Source organism: Zalophus californianus, chromosome 11 (genome assembly GCF_009762305.2).
Source record: "Zalophus californianus isolate mZalCal1 chromosome 11, mZalCal1.pri.v2, whole genome shotgun sequence".
NCBI lineage: Eukaryota > Metazoa > Chordata > Mammalia > Carnivora > Otariidae > Zalophus > Zalophus californianus.
In genome coordinates, this window is record NC_045605.1 from 102,724,047 (window position 1) to 102,740,090 (window position 16,044).

Below are 16,044 nucleotides of genomic sequence, written 5' to 3' on the forward strand. Positions count from 1 at the left end.
CTACTGTGCTGCCATTATCTTTCCAGAATCCAAACCTGCAAGTCTTGCACGTGTACTTCTTCAGTTTAACAATAAAAATATGTGTGTATACACCACTTATTGGGCATTAACTGTGTGCTAGGTTAATGCTTTACCTGCATGCATTCATTCTGTCCTTTCTTTTCTTGGAAAATTATGCATTAGGGAAGCTATTCTACCCTTAAAGAATCTATACTCTTTCTCCCCTGCATCCACCCCGGGGTATCTAAGAGTGTGCGAAGTCTAAGGCCGTTTTCCACTAAACTGTTAGATTCCAGGAAGGGTTTTTGGATATGCCCATCTTCAGACCAGTCACAGAGTTTGGACAGAAGCACCAAGTGGAAGGTGTTGATAAGCAAACGAGATTCAGGACAGCTCTGCCAGTAGCCCGCCCACTCCCTTCTCCCTCCAATCTTCTTGTACCATTCTGTCTCTGCAAGCACCTCCCATGTAGAAATTCCAGAGTCTACACTGGCTCATTCCAAAATCATTTCAAAATGTGCCGCAAGTCTCCCCAATCCGTAAAGACCACCTATATCATTATTACTTCCCACAATGACATGCCCCTCTCTTGTTAGCAGATTTTGTCATCTCTATCTCTTGTATTTTCAATTCCTTAAAGGCAAAGCTTTCAATGGATTTATGGTTTCTATTTCTAAAAAGTTTGAATCAGTGGTATCACTCCCAGACCCTTCTTTGATTTCAGAAGACCTGTGAGGCTGTGTCTTCATTAGCTCTTCCCTGTGCCTGATACTTGTTTTTTCCAGATTTCTGAAATGCTCTAACCACTATCTTCTTCGCGTTTTTACTCAAATATCACATTTGCAGTGAGGCCTCCCCTACCAGCATCATTTAAAAATGCAACCACACACTCACACCCTCCCTCTTCTTCTTCTTTTATTGTACATCATAGCACTTTTCTTTGGTCACATACTATATATTTCACTTGTAGATCTTGTTTATTATCATCAGTCCACTGGCCTCTAGAATGTAAGTTCAACTGAGGTCAGGAGTTTTTATATATTTTCTTTCTGCTGTATTCCCAGTACCAAGAAGAGTATCAACACATGTAGGTGCATATAAATACCTGTTAATTAACTAATTAATATGCAAAGCACAACAAATCCTTACTCCTACCTATGTTTTTAATAGTCCTCCCATGCAAGCCATTTAAACTTTTTAGGCAGAGCCAGAGTATACAAGAGAATCTTTAAATAAAGGGATGGTTCTATGGTTCATTCATTCATTCATTCATTCATTAGTTCATTCATTCATACTATGAGCTAGACACAGTGCTATAGGCTGGTAACAGCTGATTGCCCAGGGTTAGGGGGAAGGAGGGATGTAGAAGATTGTTGGTGGCAGGGAGCTTCCATGATGTCGCTTCTTCAAAGGGGTGTCTCTGCAGAGTTACCAGCCAGAGGGTAGAATCAAGCATGGCCTCTTCCACCTGGATGTTCCCACATCCAAGGACAGAGTATGATGCTGACACAACCAGTTAAGGGTGGCGTCGCTGTTAGCCCACTCACTACCCCACCCTCATCAGGGGAGCTTGTAGGCTCAACGGAACTGCGGGGGTCTCACCACGCCCCAGGGGTCTGCACCGGCCTCCTCGCGCAGCCTCCCCCGCAGCCGCCCTCTTTGCCACAACTGCAACGTTGGAACCACACGCACGAGGCAGGAGATGAGGGCCACAACCGAGGAAGCAGCGCCCCACCTGGCTCCCCGGGCTGAGAGGCCCCGAATTGAGGGCGCACCCTGCAGAATCACGCTCCTCTGGCCCTGTGCTCAGGGTATGACATCAGTGTAGGGAGCCTTGGCCGGGTTGCCTCTAGGACCCAGACCCGGTCACACTGAATCAGAGGTTGCCAGGCCCTGGTTCCCTGGACTGCCTCGTCCTGGGTTCTCCCATCGCTAGGAATGTTTTACTGGTAACAATACTTGAGTTGAGAAGATCCATGCTCATCCTACGCGATTCAGCCCCATTCAGACGTCTAGGTGGCTTACCAAGCATTGCCGGGGAGAATCTTATATCACTTGAAGTAAGTAACTGCCTGAGGGAAAGATGACCCTGAATGTTTTACTGGTAACAATACTTGTGTTGAGAAGATCCATGCTCATCCTTGCGATTCAGCCCCATTCAGACGGCTAGGTGGCTTACCAAGCATTGCCGGGAGAATCTTTTATCACCTGAAGTAAGTAATGGCCTGAGGGAAAGGTGACCTTGTGAGTTGCAGCACCATTATAAACCCAGGCCTGCAGTTCTCAGCATCCCCCCAATTTGGGCTCCTAGTTTGTTTTCTCTTTTTATCCTAATGCTTCAAATCTCCACGTGAGATATTCTTGAGTCTGGATTTCAGCTATTTTGTATGATCAGTGTTTATCACCTTGAGGTGTGTCTCCAGGGTCCCCAAAGGGAATTTTGTATATTCACATAGCTTAGATTGAAGTCATTCTGTTCCAGACTTTCCACCCAAATTTGATGAAAGGCTATCTGGAGTTTGAGCTTGCTTTTTAGGACTGCAGTAATAATAATATAATCATGGCTATATTTAGTGTATACCTACTACATACCAAACACTTTTCTAATTTCTTTCTCTTTAAGAAATTGACTTCATGAATGGATAAGCCCATGTATCATATACTGAGAACTATCACCTAAAATACCATGAAGTGAAAGCCAATTCAGTTATGTTTGAAGAACATGTAGAAATTTGTTTGTATTATATACTTATTCAACAATCATTGAGCTCCTAAAATGTGCCATATCCTGTGCTTAAAGTCTATAGTTAAAAGGTCAGTATGAAATAACCTTACCAAAAAAATATGGCCTATTGGTGAAACTGAAACTAATCAGAAATGGCTGGAGTGTTCTTTGAGAAATCCATTTTGTTGCAAATAGCAAGATTTTTTTCTTTTTATGACAATAATATTCCATTGTATATGTATATACCACATCTTCTTTACCCATTTATCTGTTGAAGGACATTTAGGTTGTTTTCCTATATTAGCTTTTGTGAGTAATGCTGAAATGAACGTGGGAGTGCAGGTAGCTCTTCAAGATAGTGATTTCATATCCTTTGGATATATACCCAGAAGTGGGATTGCGGGTCATGTGGTAGTCCTATTTTTATAATTTTTTGAGGAACTCACATACTGTTTTCCATAGAGGCTGAACTAATTTACATTCCCACCAACAATGCAAAACAGTTGCCTTTTTCCATATCCTCACCAACATTTGTTATCTCTTGTCTTTTTGATAAGAGACATACTAACAGGTGTGGTGTGTAGTTTCAATTTGCATTTCCCTGATGATTAGTGATGTTGAATATCTTTTCATATATCTGTTTGCCATTTGTATGTCTTCTTCGGAAAAATATCAATTCAGGTCTTTGCCCATTTTTTAAATTGAGTATTTGCTTTTTGCTATTGAATTGCAAGGTTTCCATATGTATTTTGGATATTAACCCCCTACTGGATATATGGTTTCCAAATATTTTCTCCCTTTCTGTAGATTGTCTTTTAATTTCATTGATTGTTTCCTTTATTGTACAGAAATTTTTGAATTTGATGTAGTCCCACTTGTTGATTTTTGCTTTTGTTGTTTGTGCTTTTGGTGTCAGACCCAAAAAACTCATTGCCAAGACAAACATCAAGGAATATTTCCCCTATGCTTTCATCTAGAAGTGTTGCAATTTGGGGTCTTATGTTTAAACCTTTCAACCATTTTGATTTGATTTTTTTAATATGGTATAAGATAAGATGTAAGATTCTTTTACATGTGAATATTTAATTTTCCCAAAACCATTTATTGAAGAGATTATTCTTCTCCTAGTGTGTATTCCTGGCACCTTTGTCGAAATTAGTTGACCATATATACATGGATTTATTTCTAGGCTCTTTATTCTGTTCTTTTAATCTATGTGTCTGTTTTTATGCCAATGCCATAACGTTTTAATTGTTACACTTTTGTAATATAATTTGATATCATGGAGTATGATGCTGCCAGCTTTGCTCTTCTTGTTTAATATTGCTTTAGCTATTCAGAGACTTCTGTGGATCCGTACAAATTTTAGGATTGTTTTTTTCTGTTTCTGTGAAAAAAATGTCATTGGAATTTTAATAGGAATTGCACTGAATCTATAGATTGCTTTGGGCATTATGGAAATTTTAACAATATTAATTCTTATGATTCATGAATATAAGACATCTTTCCATTTATTCATGTCTTCTTAAATTTCTTTCATCAACATCTTGTAATTTGTAGTGAGTGCAGTGCACTCACCTTCTTGGTTAAATTTATTCCTAAGTATTTTTTTATGCTATTGTTAAGTGGGATTGTTTTCTTATTTTTTTTCAGGTAGTCAGTGTATACAAACACAACTGATATTTATATGTTAATTTTTAATCCTGTGACTTTCCTGAATTCATTTTCAGCTTAACGGTTTTTTGATGGAGTCTTTAGATCTTCCTATATATAAGATCATATCATCTGCAAACAGGGACGATTCTACTTCTTCCTCCTAATTCAGATATCTTTTATTTCTTTTCCTTGCCTAAGTGCTCTGACTAGGACTTCTAGTACTATGTTAAATAGAATTGATGAGGTTGGGCACCCACGTCTTATTCCTGATCTAAAAGAAAAGTTTTCAGCTTTTCACTATTAAATACGTTTGCTATGTGCTTGTCATATGTGGTCTTTATTATGTTGTGATACATTCCATCCATACCTAGTTTGTTGAGAGTTATTATCATGAAAGAATGTTGACCTTTGTCTAATGTTTTTTTGCATCAATTGAGATTTTTTTAATCTTTCATTTGGTTAACGTGATGTATCACATTTATTGATTTTATATGTTGTATCATCCTTGCATCCCAGGGCTAAATCCCACTTGATCATGGGGTGTATTTCTTTAATGTGCTATTGAATTTGGTTTGCTAATATTTTGTTGAGGGCTTTTACATTTATGTTCATCTGGGATGAACATAATTTTCTTTTCTTATAGTGTCCTTATCTGGCTCTGGAAATAGGGAAATGCTGGCTCATAGGAAAAGTCTGGAAGTGTTCCTTCCTCTTCCCCCCCCTTTTTTTTTTGAAAAATTTATGAAGGATTTGTATTCTTCTTTAAATGTTTGGTAAAATTAACCAGTGAAGCTATTTGGTCTTGGACTCTTTTTTGTTGGGAGGTTTTTGATTACTGATTCAATCTCCTTACTCATTAATAGTCTGTTTATATTTCCTTTTTCTTCTTGATTCAGTCTTGGTAGATTGTCTCAAGGAATTTGCCCATTTCCGAGTACCTATCTCATAGGGTTAATGAGTAGTCTTTATGAGTTAGTACATGTATAGAACATAGAAAAGTACCTGGCTAAGTAAGCACTCTGTCATTTTTAGCTTCCCTTTTTCCTTATATTTTCTAGGGTAAGCAGTTTAAACAGATACTGGTGTTTTTTTTTAATTTTTATTTTAGTAATCTCTATACCCAATGTGGGGCTCAAACTCATAACCCCAAGATCAAGAGTCACATGCTCTACCAACTGAGCCATCTAGGTGCCCCCAGATACTGTTTTTAAACATACTCAGGTTGCAAATAATCTTACTAGACCCCCCCCCAAAAATACATTTTCTCATTCCAAGCAAGGTTGCAGTATATGGGTTGTCAGATCCATGGATTGTTGGTGGAGTTTTAGGACCTGGTTCAGCAGCCCAAAGTTACTTGTATTTGAGCACTGGTCATCAAACTGAGTCTCTTTGGAAAGTGAATCTCTGTTACATCACAAGACATTTAGTTCCTTGCCTCTCACATTAATAAGAAAGGTTTTCAGTTTTGCCTTGCCATCACCTCCTACTTACTCCTTTATCCCACCATTACAATATACTGACCTAGCTAACTAGAATAATTGGAAATGCATGAATGCCCCCTTAAACCTTCAGTATAATGGGGTTTACATTGAATAAGTGATCATAGACTGAATCTGAGCAGTTAATTCTCTTCTGTGGGACATTTGGCTAATTGATCATCTTGAAATGTAGTGTGGACCTATCCTTAAATTAGTGATTGTTTGTAAATAACATTCAGTGCTAATCACTGCCCATCTTTTCTACCTGGGAAATGAATGAAACTTGTGGTGCTAATCAACTCTTGCCTGCCCCTTATACCAGAAATAGCCACCAGTGGACCATAGAGCTTACTCATAATATTCAAGTCCATCTTTCATATTTATTCATGTAAATATCTATATCTTTATACACTTATTTGTGCTTTACAAATGGATATCCACTTAGGAGGAGAAATGAAATACACATATGTGGGGTGCCTGGGTGGCTCAGTTGGTTAAGCCACTGCCTTCGGCTCAAGTCATAAACCCCGGGGTCCTGGGATTGAGCCCCACATCAGGCTCCCTGCTCCTCGGGGAGCCTGCTTCTCCCTCTCCCTCTGCCTGCTGCTCCCCCTGCTTGTGCTCTCTCTCTCTGTCAAATAAATAAATAAAATCTTAAAAAAAGAAAAGAAATACACATATGTATACTTACACTTTCCTACCTCTCAAATCAATGAAAAATGAAATACATCCTAACATGTTCACATTTCGTAGGCATTATAATCACCTTTATTAACACTTCAAATTTTCCCTTTTGTGTATCATGATGAATTCATGGCCTTTCATAGACAGGTCATTTTAAACCGTCATGATTTTTATTCTTTTTTGGTTATTCAAATTGTCTCAACTCAGCCAGTGAAGGCCCCATTAACCTGGTTTCTTTGTCCTTTGTGCACTATCTCTAACATTCTCAACAGTATCCTTGCTTTCTTTCAAGAAGAGGATGTCCATACACATTATGCTTTTCTACAGTAACTACCCTCCTGATTCCTTGTGAAAGAAAAGACAGAGAACCAAGTGTGGGCACTAGAGTTACATAGGAGATTAAATAGTGAGCAAAAGCTCTACTTCTTCTGTTGGGCAAATTTTGGGAACCAAGCTAGAAACACTTATTTTGGAGGGGTCTGAGTTCACATATATTCTTATGGTTTGAGACTTTATTGACTATCAAAACCCCCTGCTCTATTGATTACATCTAAATTCATGGAATCCGGCCATATTCCCTGGAAGTGAGCCCCTCTTTTGCTGTCTTTGCCAGCCATCCTTCCCCCTCATACTAAGAGTATTCTCTGCAAAATTGTAGCTGCAATCTCACCTGTCAGCTCAGGGCCACCAGAGAGATCTTTCTCCTAAAACTTTATGCCTTCAACTGCAGTGTAGAGGGATGGCTTGGTCCTGGCCTTCTTTTTTTTTTAAGATTTAATTTATTTATTTGACAGAGAGCACAAGCAGGGTGAGCAGCAGGCAGAGGGAGGAGAAGCAGACTCCCTGCTGAGCAGAGAGCCCGACATGGGGCTCAATCCCAGGACCCTGGGATCATGACCTGAGCCAAAGGCAGATGCTTAACCAACTGAGCCACCCAAGCATCCCCTGGTCTTCCCTTTTTAAGCAGTCACTCCCTCCATGTAATTTCTCTCCAACTCTCTTTTCCTTTGCTTAGCCAACACAAGGGCAAGCCACTGCATCTGCTGGAAAACAGACACCAACAGAGAAATTAAAGTTAGTCTTGAAGGACCCCCTATTCTGAATGTGATTTCTCTATCTTCCCGTAGCTTTACCAACACTTCATTTCCCAAAATTCTGTCTTCTCTCCCCACTCCTCCTCTTAATAAACCAGAGGTGTTGGTTGGTGCCAGGGTAGTAGATATAATAACCACAAAATTTCAGGCTTATGAGAACAAATATTAATTTTTCACCTCCTGGAATTTTGTTCGATGTTGCAGGTCAGCTGTGGGCCTGCTTCCATGTGTCTTCATTCTGGGATTTACACTAAAGTACAGCAAAATCCTGGGAAATGATATCCTCACAACAGAGGGAAATGATAGAAACTTAAAATACCTCATCAGGTTTGGGCTCAAGCTTGGCGTCTGTCATGTCCCTCACATTGGATCTGTCAAAGCATGGTCCAGGGTCACATCCAATATCTGCAAGGTATAGAGATATATTCCTTCCATGGAGTGGAGGGTGGACACTGAAAGTCACAAGGCAACATGTGAAGGCGTAGAACTCTATAACAGAGAAAAGGGAAACAATAATTGAGGACAATAATTCAATTGACCATAACTACTTCTCTGAACCATCCATCACCTACCAATAAGCCCTTGGAGAAGGCTACTAGGCACAACCTCTGGCAATTTTATCAACTTAAGATGCAAAATACTGCCTTTATCCCAGGTTTTTTTAGTACCTAGCCTTATATGTTCCTTATTCTGGAACATTATGAAAATTTTCACTTGATGTATATCCTCTTACACTAGTTTTAACTAAAATAAAGAAGAATTTGTCTTAAAGATTTGGCTCATAGATAGGTCTAAAAAAGCAACTAGAATCAGGGAAGTGAGAACCATTAGAATCTTAAAGTAATATTCTCCCTCCATCTCTTTACTCGAGGGGTTCCTTCACTCTTCTTTCCAAGCCCAGATTGGGACTATATTGTCTTAGTGCTAAATGTAATTTCCTGGGAAGGGAACTATGATTCAATTACAATTACAATAAGATGCCCACAACTTATCCAAGCAGCTGTGGCTAGATTGAGAGATATTCTTGTGAAGACCAAACATGGCAACCAGGATCCCAAACTTGGGTGACCCTAGGGATTTATAGGAGGAGGTAATTCTTTAAAAAGGTGAAAATAATGAGATTGGGGCACTTATAGCAAAAGATAACTAGTCAGTCTCATTTAAAGACCATGATGGCAACATAAAACCTGAGAAGTAGTTCCTGGTTTTTGACAGAAAGTTATCAGTGAGTTGACTCAATTTTCTTTCAAGGAAAGTAGTGGAAAACCAGAGGCTGCAATATTAAGTGTCTTATCTCAAAAATAATTAGTTCACCTTTTCTCTGTATTTTTCTACAGAAAAGGAGCCATTCATTCTCTACAATTTCTATACCATACCTTAATTAAAATGCCACAAAGCTATACCCTGAAATTGGAGACCAGAGCATTGGGGGTAAGAACTAAGTGCTGTTTTGGTTAATAAATGATGGGTATTGCATCTTCCTGACATAAAAGGGAAGACATTGGCCACATCTACAATCAACTCCCCCGAGGAAGTAAAGTTGATTAAAACATTCTGAGGCCATAGCTAATTGGACACAAATTATAGATCCACAAACTGTTTCTAAATAGTTCAATAGCATCACAACCTACCCAGGATTTTAACAAATACACTCTGAGACTGGTTATGAATCTCATAAGCAATGAGAAGGCCCATTTTCTGCCTTTGTTTGTAAACAGTTTGAAACAAGCTTATACATCATAAATGAGATGGTCAGGCTCAGGCGATGGAGCCAAAACCAGAAGGGGCTGGAGACACTGGGGCTCTGTGGCCAATGGCCATTTGATAACACTGGGCTCAAAACATGCTCCCCCTATATTTAGCTCTGAGGTCATATTCCATATCAATGTTCTCCCTCTCACCTCTCTTAAACCTTAGAATGCTGTACCCTTTTGTATTAACCACTAATATTTGTGGGGGCTCAAAACACACTTCGGTATAAGCCAGCAAAATTAAAACTTGTCCTTGGAAAATTCCCAGTATAACAAATCTATGATTATCTCCAGCTGGCTGGTGGCTATTTGGCCCATTTCTAGAATGCAAGGCACAACTTAATGCGACAAAGCCTCATGTATAGCAGGGGCAGGACACTGGGCTTTCTCTACCTCATCCCCCAGCACCATGGTGTTTTACAGCTGATTGCTTGCTCCTTGTCTCTTTATCTGGCCTGGACAGCAGTCATGGCAATGTGTGTGAGAAAGGGTAGGCCTGTCACAGGCCATCCACTGGCCTACCAGTAAGATCCGCCACCTCAGAGAGGATGAAGGGTTTAGGATCTTCTACTGAGTTCCTCCTACTAAACCCTCCTGAGTCCTCCACTGAACTCAGAGTAAGTTAGTGGATTCATGGCCCAGAAAGGGGTTGATTCTGAAGAATGTGACAATAGTGGGCAAGTTCATTTGATCCCATCCCAAATGGCCATTCCCCATGTGCCAGAACAAGTCATGAGTAACCAATAAATGCATGCTTTTTTGTTGTCTCAGTGTAAACTTCAAGGGAGAGGAGTCTCATCCCCCAATAGCCACTTCTTGACTTTTCTGTGACAATTAATTTTATGGGTCAACTTACTTGGGCCACAAGGTGCCCAGATAATTGGTCATATTATTTGGGGTGTTTCTGTGAATGTGTCTTTATTTTTTAAATTTTATTTATTATGTTATGTTAATCACCATACAATACTTTATTTTTTTACTTATTTATTTTTATTGAAGTACAGTTGACACACAATGTTACATTAGTCTCAAGTGTTCAACGTAGTGACTGGACAAGTCTAGACCTTATGCTATTCTCACTGCAAATGGAGCTACCCCCTGTCACCATGCAACACTGTTATAATACCATTGACTGTATTCCCTATGCTGTACCTTTTATTCCTGTGACTTATTCATCCATAACTGGAGGCCTTTATCTCCCATTCCCTTTGGTCCATTTTGCCCATCTCCCTACCCCCTCCTGTGAAGATGTTTTTAGAGGAGATTAACTTTTAAATTAGTGAACTCTGAGTAAGGCAGATTGCCTTCCATAATGTGGATGTGCCTCATCCAATCAGGTGAAGGCCTGGCTAGAACAAAAGACTGACCTTCTCCTGCCCGCTTCGGTAGTTGCAGGCACCCTTGTGACTGGTGTGTGTCCATGGCTCTACACCATCTGGAGAATAAGGCCTGCCTCCACACAAGGCCCCTGAGAATACTCCACATAAGAATTATAGAGTCAGGGGTCATTGGAGAGTCTACCTTCATGCTTTTTTGAGCAAAGCCTAGGGCTCTGGTCCAGAGGATAGTTACAAAAGTCAGCACAGAAAATGAGACTGGACAGAGCAGTCTCTCAGACTGCTCAACTCTCAGACAAGAGAGGATGAAGAATGAAGGCAAGGTCCAAAATTACCTTTTTGGGTTAGTGGTAGAAAACAAGAACTCACCTGCCAGCCAGAGTTGATCTCACAGATCCAAAAGTATGAAGAGAGGGATGTCAAGACAGAGCCTGAGTGAGCCTCAAGGTCAATAGCCCTCCTTCGGGTCATGTGTCCTCCTGAACCAGACAAATAGGCCTCTGTTTTTTATTTAACCAGAGCCAACTGGAAAATTAGATATTAAATATCTCTGAAGATGTCCATGAAACAAAAGCACATATTCCCTGTTTAAATAAATGTGGAGACCTCACCATCCATTTGTGGCTGCCCTCTCTTTATCCATCTTGGTTCTTCCCCGACGTGTAGTTCTTTCATTGCTACTTCAGAAATACCAGGATAAGCTGGATATTGCCATGATGTTTCAGTCTCCATATTGTAATCATCCATAGTAGATTTTACTTGAGTAATAATGATGGCTCTCTCTTCTCACAGGCTGTGCAAATCATGAACGGCCTGATTTACAGTGCATTGGGGTTTCTCTGTTTTGCATTATTTCTCGAAGAAGAGGAGAGAAAACATACTGGTTATATCCCTGTCGTGGTTACACTAACTTACATATTTTGGTCATTGCCATTTGTGAGTAAACCGTGGTGCTATTGATTTTAATATATTTTTTTTAATTTGTCCAGTAAACTGCTCAAGAAATCAAGCAATGGGTAAAGACCCAGTGTCTGGCTCTATGGAGCTCATTTTGCTATGGAAACAGCCTTAACAAAATGGTGGGTGGGGGTGGAGAGTATATACTTAGGAAAAGTCTTTTTATGTTTGTTGAATGTTTTGATGAGTTCCTTGAGAAAGTGAGGTGTGCGTGCAGATGAGATTTTGAGAGCTTGAAGAGCAATAAAGAGAGTGGCTATCTGGATAACTACAAGGCTTTTTTTTCTCTTTTCTTTTTCTTTTTTTTTTTTTTTTTCCAGAGTGAAAACCCAAAGGCCTGACTGAGCTTAATGTCTGGGGCTATAGTAGTGATTTTTAGAGAGGTTACATAAGGAAAGACAAAAGAAAAGACATAGAAGGGCAAACAGGAATTTGGGGAAATGAAACCAAGATTTCTAAAGTGGGTATTTTGAGTAACGATATTGTAATAATTCCATAGGCATAGTTGCTGAGGTGCCCAATAGGGACATGCCCAATTATAAGGCACTACACTCAGGGAAGCCCAAAGCCATGGCTTCCCACAAGTTATTATTTGCTCACAGTTACATCCAATCCAGAAGGAAATTATCCATCAGGGGTCATTATATTCATAAGCAACATGATGTAGTAACACAACTGATACTCCAATTGTATCAAGTGTCCAACTGAACAGAGCAAGAAAGTTAACCCAAAGCCAAATTTCCCCTTGGAGGAGAAAGGGTTTTATGAGCTCCTTACCCATCCTTTTGCACTCCTCAACCAAAAACAGGGCTTCAGGGAGAGAAGATTTGAATGTAATAACTTTTTGTGAAAGGGCTCTGACACATAGTAATAAGTGCTCTGGATGGGAGACATTTCCTTAGAGACTTTCCTACAGCATGAGTCCTCAAGTTGAGGGCTTTTACCAACACTAAGAAACTTCGGGAAAGAATTGTAGGTCATAAAGAGAAATGCTTTAAGCTGAAAGAGTACAATGAATCACCCATTACAAGGCCCCCAGAAAGGATCCTAGGTCCAAGATATAGAAACGAAGCTCACAGCAAAAAGTAACCACAACTAGTAATTATTCAATTTCATACTAGGGTGTACTGGGCACCTTCCAAAAGTGCTTCAGGTCTGTTTTATACAATTGTCCCAGCAACTCCATGATTGCTATTATTGATTCCCATTTTACAGATTAGGAAACCAAGACTTAGAAAACGTACGTAACTTCTACAGAGTGACCCAGAAGTAAAGTGTCAGACTAAGGTGCTTTTGCTTCCAGGACAGGAACTCATTTTCCTGGACTGCAAGATTCCCAGTCCCCTTCAGATGAGTCATCTTTTGTTAGTGCTATGGGCAGTTGGAAGGCAGGCATAAGGTATACCACTGGGGAAAATGATTAAGTTCCTGATATATCAGAAACAACAATTCTTTCAACTGCTACCAGCAGAAGATGTTAGCACTCAGGACATGATGTTTGTGGGAGACAACCTGTCACTCTTCGGATCAAATGAGTTCTGAAACTATTTCCTTTTACAGGATTAGGGGGGAAAGTTCTTGCAAGTGAGAGCTGCCCCACTGGCTAGTAGGGATTACTTACTAATAATTTATATCATGAGCTTAATAAATGACAGCCCAAAGAAGTGAACTACCTACTGCTCATTCCTCCTAAAGTCATTGTGAGATTGCTAAGTCCCATCACCAACAAGAAAGCTCCTTAACGACCAAAGAGGTTAAAAATGTTTTCTCATCTCTGTATCAACTATAACAGAGAAATAGTGAATCCATTTTCTAGAGCGTCTACTAGTGGTTGCATCACAGAACTGAAGTAATTAAAACCTTTTTCTTCTGAGAATTCTGTGATACTTTAGATCTCAAGAATGTCATTGGCATTGCAAAAGTACTTGTTTAGGGGACTATCAACAGGAGTGGGTGTTTACAAGTGACTGTTTCTATCCCCAGTTCATCTCCTCGGGATCCACCATCATAGGAGCACAGAAGCGTCCCACAAAATACAAGGTATGTTGAAATGGTTGGGAGCAATGCCAAAGATAAAAAGATTGCCTGGCATAAACTGAGGAGAAGAAAATATTACTTCTGAGCCAGCTTTTTGGGGTGATAAAACTTTTCCAAATATTTGGATAGGAAAGAAGTCAATTTTTACAGGGATGCACTCAATGCATATTTTAAGTATGGATGTTGTTGAGGATGCAGTGTGAAGAACAAGGTTTATAAGGTATCAGGTGTGAGGATTTTGATGGAATAAATCATCTCAACTATCTAAAGGGGTATATATAACCAAATAAAACAGACCTGAGAAGGGAGGAAAGGCAGGTGGAGCAAGTTTAGTATATCAGTGTTTCATTATGAACGGCATAAGACAAAATAATGTGTGAAAAGAGAATTGCCTTCAGCAAACCCAGGGCTAGAGAATATCATGGGAATACAGATCAGATATTACTAAAATACATCCAGCAGAAGAGTCACATTTTCCTTTAGAACTTCTCCCACTGTGGTTAGGATCACAGTTCTAGAGGTCCATTGCCTGAATTCAAATTCTGACCACCCTACTACTAACTGTGTGAACCTCGGGCAAGTTAACTTTTTTGCTCTGTGCTTCTCTCCTCATTTGAAAAACACGTGGCTCCTCCTTCCCTGACCTCCACCGATTGTGAGGATTAAATGAGCAAATAAACAGCAGCCCCTGGCACACAGTGAGCACTCAATAAATGTTAGCTCCACTAACCAAAACCTACCAAGGAAGACAAGGTGGCTTTCAGGGACTGGTGAAAGAAACTGAAGAAATACGGTTTCATAATTCAGTGAAAGGTCTGCCTACTTTCCCCCCACCTCCCAAAAGGATGGGGTCAAAGAGATACAGGAGGCTATTTTGCTCAGCAGCAGCTTGGTGGTTAAAACTTTAGGCATTAAGTTTTTATACCTTTTTTTTAAATATCTACCACTGTTAACATTGGTTTTTATCCTATGCTTTTGCTAAGCTTTTTAATGCATTTCCAGGGTATACATGTGACCCAAATGTTACCCAGTATTGCTTTTTCCCCAGGGATATAAGTACATCACTCCTCACAGAAACACAGACTCTTCTACCTCAGGGATATTGTCAAGGAATTTCCCAAGCTAATGTGGCTCAACTTCACAAGGAGAAATCAAATAATTATTTATCAAGTCATGAAAAAAATGCTTTGGAAAAAATGTTCTAGTGGCAACACAATATTCTGTTATACTTAGGTACCATAATGTACCTAACACACCTAATATAGGGTGCTCAAATTCCAACAATTCAATCAAAAATATTTTCTGAGTTTCAGGCACGTTCTGGGTGTGTAGAATGTATGAGTGAACACACAGACAAAGATTGATTACCCTCGTGAAGCTTATATCCTAAAAGGGGAATAAAGACAATAAACATGACAAATAAGGAAATAATACAATGTGCTTTACAAGGTGATAACTCGCATGGGAAAAAAGAAAAGATGAAAGGGGCTGCCACTGGGGCTGTTTAAGTAAGATTATCCAAGTAAGTCTTATTAAGTAGGAGGCATTGGAACAAAGCCAGAGGGAGAAAGTTAGCCATGCAGATAGCCTATGGAACAAGGATTCCCAGCAAAGGGATCGGCCGTTGGAAAAGCCATAGAGTGAAAGCACGTCTGGCATGTTCTGGTGAGGAGACCGCCGATCTAAAGCAGAAAAAAGAATGTAGGGTATGTGTCTTCTGCATGAACATTTTTAAAATTATTTTTTTAAATGAAATGCATTACATGGCCCCCTTATTCAGGTCCAGATACTTGAATTCAACAACTTTTATTTTCTGAAAACATACCTATTTATTTTCATTTCCATTAACCTGGAAAAATCCGTAGCTGCCTAGGTAAATATATACCATCTTAATCAATTCTGGTTTTTTTAAGTGTACAATTCAGTTTTGTTTTTTTTTTTTTTAGTGTATTCACAGATATGTGCGACTATCACCACGGTCAATTTTAGAACATTTTCAATACCCCAAGAAGTAACCATGTACCATTTAGCTACTGCTCCCCATACCACACTCCCCCATTCTCCCCAGCCCAAGGAAACCACTAACCTATGTTCTGTCACCGTAGATTTGTCTATTCTGGACATTTTATTTTAAAAGCAATCATAAAAAAGGCGATCATACAAAATGTAATTTTTTTATGAACGGCTTCTTTCACTTAGCATAATGTTTTCAAGGTTCATCGATATTGTAGTGTATTATATCAGAACTTCAGCCTTTCTACGGCTAAATAATATTCCATGGTACAGCTGTGCTACATTTTGTTTATCCATTCCTGAACATTTTGG

At 39.5% G+C, this 16,044-nt stretch overlaps 1 protein-coding gene across 2 annotated transcripts in view; it reads left to right on the top strand.

The window, feature by feature from the left end:
* Positions 1-1,701: 1,701 nt before the first annotated feature.
* The window catches only part of LOC113914950 (membrane-spanning 4-domains subfamily A member 3-like), a 36,754-nt gene continuing 22,411 nt past the window's right edge, over positions 1,702-16,044 (top strand). Inside the window, exons 1-5 of one of the 2 annotated variants that reach the window (XM_027580578.2) lie at positions 1,702-2,060; positions 2,624-2,814; positions 8,975-9,068; positions 11,518-11,661; positions 13,666-13,722. In XM_027580578.2, the coding sequence (XP_027436379.2) occupies positions 2,777-2,814; positions 8,975-9,068; positions 11,518-11,661; positions 13,666-13,722 (333 nt within the window). In that variant the 5' untranslated portion in view covers positions 1,702-2,060; positions 2,624-2,776. The remainder of the gene's footprint in view (positions 2,061-2,623; positions 2,815-8,974; positions 9,069-11,517; positions 11,662-13,665; positions 13,723-16,044) is intronic. The other variant, XM_027580579.2, reaches the window with a different exon arrangement.